This window comes from Schistocerca gregaria, chromosome X (assembly GCF_023897955.1).
Source record: "Schistocerca gregaria isolate iqSchGreg1 chromosome X, iqSchGreg1.2, whole genome shotgun sequence".
NCBI classification, from domain to species: domain Eukaryota; kingdom Metazoa; phylum Arthropoda; class Insecta; order Orthoptera; family Acrididae; genus Schistocerca; species Schistocerca gregaria.
In genome coordinates, this window is record NC_064931.1 from 460,447,381 (window position 1) to 460,452,359 (window position 4,979).

General features: G+C 40.1%; 1 protein-coding gene across 1 annotated transcript; it reads left to right on the forward strand.

The window, feature by feature from the left end:
* Positions 1 to 1,458: 1,458 nt before the first annotated feature.
* LOC126298140 (mucin-17-like) lies at positions 1,459 to 4,008 on the forward strand. The gene has a single exon (XM_049989456.1). It carries the CDS (start codon positions 1,459 to 1,461, stop codon positions 4,006 to 4,008), a length of 2,550 nt encoding a protein of 849 aa, XP_049845413.1.
* The last annotated feature ends 971 nt before the right edge of the window (positions 4,009 to 4,979 follow it).

A 4,979-nucleotide genomic window follows, 5' to 3' on the forward strand; every position in this document is an offset into this window, starting at 1 on the left:
CTTGTTTATTTTTCACCTGTCACACATCGTAGATTTCTTCAAGCACGCCGCGCATAATAAGAGCTTCACCAATATGTTTCTCGTTTGGAGACAGAATACATATTAGGATATATTTCTCTGCATGTATAGACACATCGATATAGACACCTACAATGGGTAATGTCCACTTATTCAATTTTTTTAGGTTACATGACACAGAAATTGTGTACATGGCGTTTGTTTCACCGTTTGTTCTTGCTATAAACAACGCAAAACGGCAATTAACGATGTATATATTCAAATGATTAATAGGAATTTATGATCTAAAATAATCATTAATCATAGTGGTACGTTATGAAGTTTTACAGATACTTTCGTGTGTAGGAGCCAATAAATCAGCATCTTAAGGCTTCAATCATCTCTGTTGTTAACTACTTTCTACACTATGAAAGGTGACAACGAAAGAGCGCCACGTGCGAGAAAAATTTCATCAAAGCGTTATCTGAAATTGGACTCGTATTTCTAGGAGGCAAAAATGAAAATTTTTTTACATACTTTTCATATTTTCAATTAAAGATAATAAGATAATTAATTTTTTGTCAGGAAACAAGATTGTTTCGAATCTTTAATCAGTTGCCTTGTGCGACTGTCACTTGTTATTACAGTAGAAGAAGTTTATCTTCAGTGCACACAGCAGTGTAATATCTTTCTATCTCTGTAGCTGATTTGATTTAGGCGAGAATGCTGTTTAAGTAAATGCTACGATTTGTTTATCAAACAATGACACAATTTTCTAAGACGATAATGCACCTATCCATACAGTTGCCTTGTGATTCGATGTGCATGCTGGAGAAATAACTAACATTCTTCGAAAAACTACTACAAAATACTAATGTCCGATATCAGAGCGAACTTGGTACACGTCTGCCTCATCTTTTTTCATTCATGACAATAATGTCTTACACAGTGTATCAAATGCCAACGAATTGTAGTAAATTTCTTAGGAAATATTTGTAGGTTCTGATACTGCATTCAGCTACGAATCGTTATTTCATTTCGTCGTATATTTGTTTATGTTCAGTATCTTTGCACAAAACTGTGAGTAAATGTAACGCATCTGTCACAGAGATTCAGTTATGAAATGGTCTAGTTGTATAGTGGTCACAAATGTGCTTACCCGAACAGAAATCACTGATGGACACTGGATTTATAATCACTCTTTTGTTCCAGCTCTACCGATAACAAGTCACCTGTCAGCTGAAAATGCGACAGATACAGCTGATTCTGTCCAAGAACAGATAACAGGTCAACGCAAAGTGTATGTGTCACTTTTGACTTTGTAACTTTATGTTATTCCTCTCTTACATTTCAAACACGTCTACTTATTATTTTAATTTAATTTTTGTGTTAACTGAGAAAAAGAGTCTAGGCAGAAAAATTCAAAATTTGATAACTTTTTGTTTCCATTATTTCAGGGGCATGACCACAGCTGCAAAAAAAGATGAAGGTTACATGATGATGTCACATTTCACAAGTCTTGTTAGTAACGGGAATTCTGCGCCTGAAAGAGGTGAATCTACCCCGACACCGCCAACGAGTATCCAAAACAGATCGACTACTGTCGCCTTTACAGGGTCCCTGAAGCTCGTTGATGATGGAAAGACTGACGCTACAGCCGTTCCATCGGTCCCCGAGTTACAACCAACCTCCACATCACCGTTTGCACTACCGAGCGGCAATGAGAACCTCCTGCAGCAGAATACGGAAGACACTGGGACTAATTATAGACATGTGTACACCTTGCCATCGCAACAAGGAGAGTTAATGCAGCGTAATGATAGTAAAAATTACGAAGATCCGTACGTGAGCTTCGTACCTCATACTGAAACCAATAGTCAAGCACCAACTATCTCACCATCAGCGTCGTTCACAACACCTGGAAAGGTTGAGAATCACGTACAGCAGGATGGCAAATCCCAGACCACCACATTAGAGTACAACTATGAAGATGGTGTCACCACTCCACAATATGTGCCCTTCACACCTCTTGCTAATATCAAAAACTTCAAGGAGCAGCATGGAACCCCCCCAGCTAAGGATGTTGAGACACCCATGAGATCACCATCGACATCATTCATGACTCCAGATGAAAATGAGTTCATGTGGCAGACTGGTGAGCCCAACGGCACAAGAGTTGAGGCCAGTGATCACAATGATGCAGAGACCACTACAACCCAGGATGAGGACTACACACCGCGCTGTTATACAAATAATTTCAAGGAGAATCTTGATGAATTCAACGCTACTATTTCCTCTTCATCTCAGGAAACTGGAACACCCACCATCTCACCATCAGTTCTTGGTGATGAAGACGGACTGAAGCAGAAGAATGTTGAAACCACTGCTGGATCAATTGAGGCTAACCATGATGATGCAGGGTCAACCACACGTCACTATGAACACATCGCATTACGCACTAGTACTAATAATCCCAATGAACACGATGGGATATTCATCACTACTACTGAATCATCAGCTCAAGAAACTGGAATAGTTACCACTTCACAATCAACGTTGTCTTTTGTCCCGAATAATGATGTGAGTGGCACGCAACAAAATGGAGTACCCACTGTCACAACATTCGAGGTCGAATATGATGCTAAAGTGACCACCACACCACAGTATGATTATTTCATACTGCCCACTAGTACCAAGAATTCCACAGTGCAGGACAATAATTTCAACACTATCACGGTCTCGTCGGCTCAAGAAATCGGGACTATTACCACCTCCCCAACAAAATTGTTCACTGTTTCTAATAACGATGTGAGTGACACGCAGCAGAAAGGAGAAAACACCACTGAAGCATTCGAGAGCGAAAATGATGCTGAAGTGAGCACCACACCACAGTATGTTGACTTCATACACCGCACGGTTGCCGAGAAGTCCAGTGAGCAGGATGATGATTTCAGCGCTATACCTGCCTCGTCAGCTCATGGTGTTGGAATGACCACCATCTCGCCAGTAAAGCTACTGCCGATTCCTCATGATGGCGAGGAGCTTACGCAGAAGAATGTTGAATCCACCACGACAACATTGGAGACCGACCATGATGGTATGGAACCAACTACACCCCCAGCTGAACACTTTACACCACCCACTGTCACCAAGAATTTCATGGAAGAGGCTGGTCAACTCGACACTAACACGCCTTCATCATCTCACGATATTTTGCCAACCAGCACTTTACCATCAGTGCCAGTGGCAGAGCAAGCAGATCATGAAAACTGCACACAGCAGGAATGTGATTCCGTTAGCACCACAGTTGCTGTGTATCCGGAAGATAACTTTACCACCATGGCACCACTAACGCCAGTCACCGTGCCTGCGGATGGTGGCAATATTGAAGAGCACAGTGGTGGACCAAATACCACATTGAGTCCGGAACCTGATGAAGATGAGTCTACTACCACACCATCGTTCCCACAGCCAGTTAACGATAGTAATATCACATTGCAAATCAATAAATGTAAGGGCACCAGCGTTGGTACCAAGCAGGAAAAGCACTCTACAATGTCATTTCTAGCGATTTTCAAAATACTGGCAGGTATGTGTGACGAGCCAGATGTCACATCGACTCCGCCATCTAATGAAGAGGCTTCATATAACACAACAGCGAAACAAGACAGTACAAGTATCTCTAAGGACGAAGCAGTGGATGGCAACAAAACTGAAAGCCGTTATCCATCATACACTGGATCTTCTCCTGACGACTTACTAATGTTGCACAAACTACACATTAGACTGGTCAAGATAATGTCTGTCATCTTAGGGGCGGCAGTAGCTCTCACTTTGATCATCTTTGGATTCAAATACTGCAGGAAACATAGACGAGGCGACCGCACAGCTGTTTCTCCTCACACTGCTGAACTTCGTGAAGCAGGTCAACCTTCCACATCTCAGGCTTCTACTTCCGAAGAGCCCGTTATAAGATTTCGAGATTTGCTGTCTCGTGAAGAGAATAATTAGTGTGGTGTCCTCAAGTATGTGGACATCTGGTGAAAACACTTCAAGTGATAACTATTTTCAGTGACTCGACCACCGTTAGTTAAACAATTTCAGTACAGTCAGTTATGTCAGTGACAGCATTCGCAATTTTGATGAGTGTAGCGTAACTCGTGATAACCATTTATTATTTACTATGATAACAGTTAACTGGACATACAAGTTTTACGATCTGAACTATGTCCTGGTGAACACGTCCACTCTAGTGCAGCTTACATCTTCCAGAGTCTGTTTACGGAATGTAGTATCTGATGACTTATTTGAAATGTTAATGAATTTAATTTCGAAGTTTCCATCGTTCCTGTTGTTACATATTAAGTGAATTCACGGAGCACTGATGAGATAATTATCAGGGCGTTATTAAATAATGACTTTTCGTCGTGACTCTGAATTTACAGTTGGCATTTTAAGTCTTGATTTTCTTTGTATTGTTGCATTTTGAACAATAGTTATGAGTATGGACAAAATGAAAAGTGTTCCTATGTGAAGCCAACTGAACCATAGGGCCACAGATATGTTGAAGCTTGATGTTTGTAGTTGCTAGTGTATTGAATGACTAAATATTTGCGTCACACGCCGCACAAAACCTATAAAAATAAAATGTCATTGTCTACTAAATTTATGTATTGTGGATGTAAGAAAAAAAATAAAAAAGCATTAAAATTATTTCTGATGTATACAATCATTCACTTCGTTGAAACTCTATCTAAATAAGAGTTTCGCTGCAGCTACTGTCGCACATAATCTTGTAATCTGTCGACGAATATAAAGTGACTAAACACTGCCACAATTAGTTATAATGGAAACTGTGAACAGTTTCATGTCTAGGCTGTTAGGAAATATTCTTCAGGCAGTAATAAATACCATTTTAAATGTTTATTAAGTTGTTGTTACATGTAAATAAATGATATAACCCTTCAGTTAATAACAAAACG

Coding starts and splice junctions, on each gene's coding strand:
- LOC126298140 (XM_049989456.1), top strand. CDS start 1,459: ATGACCACAGCTGCAAAAAAAGATGAAGGTTACATGATGATGTCACAT.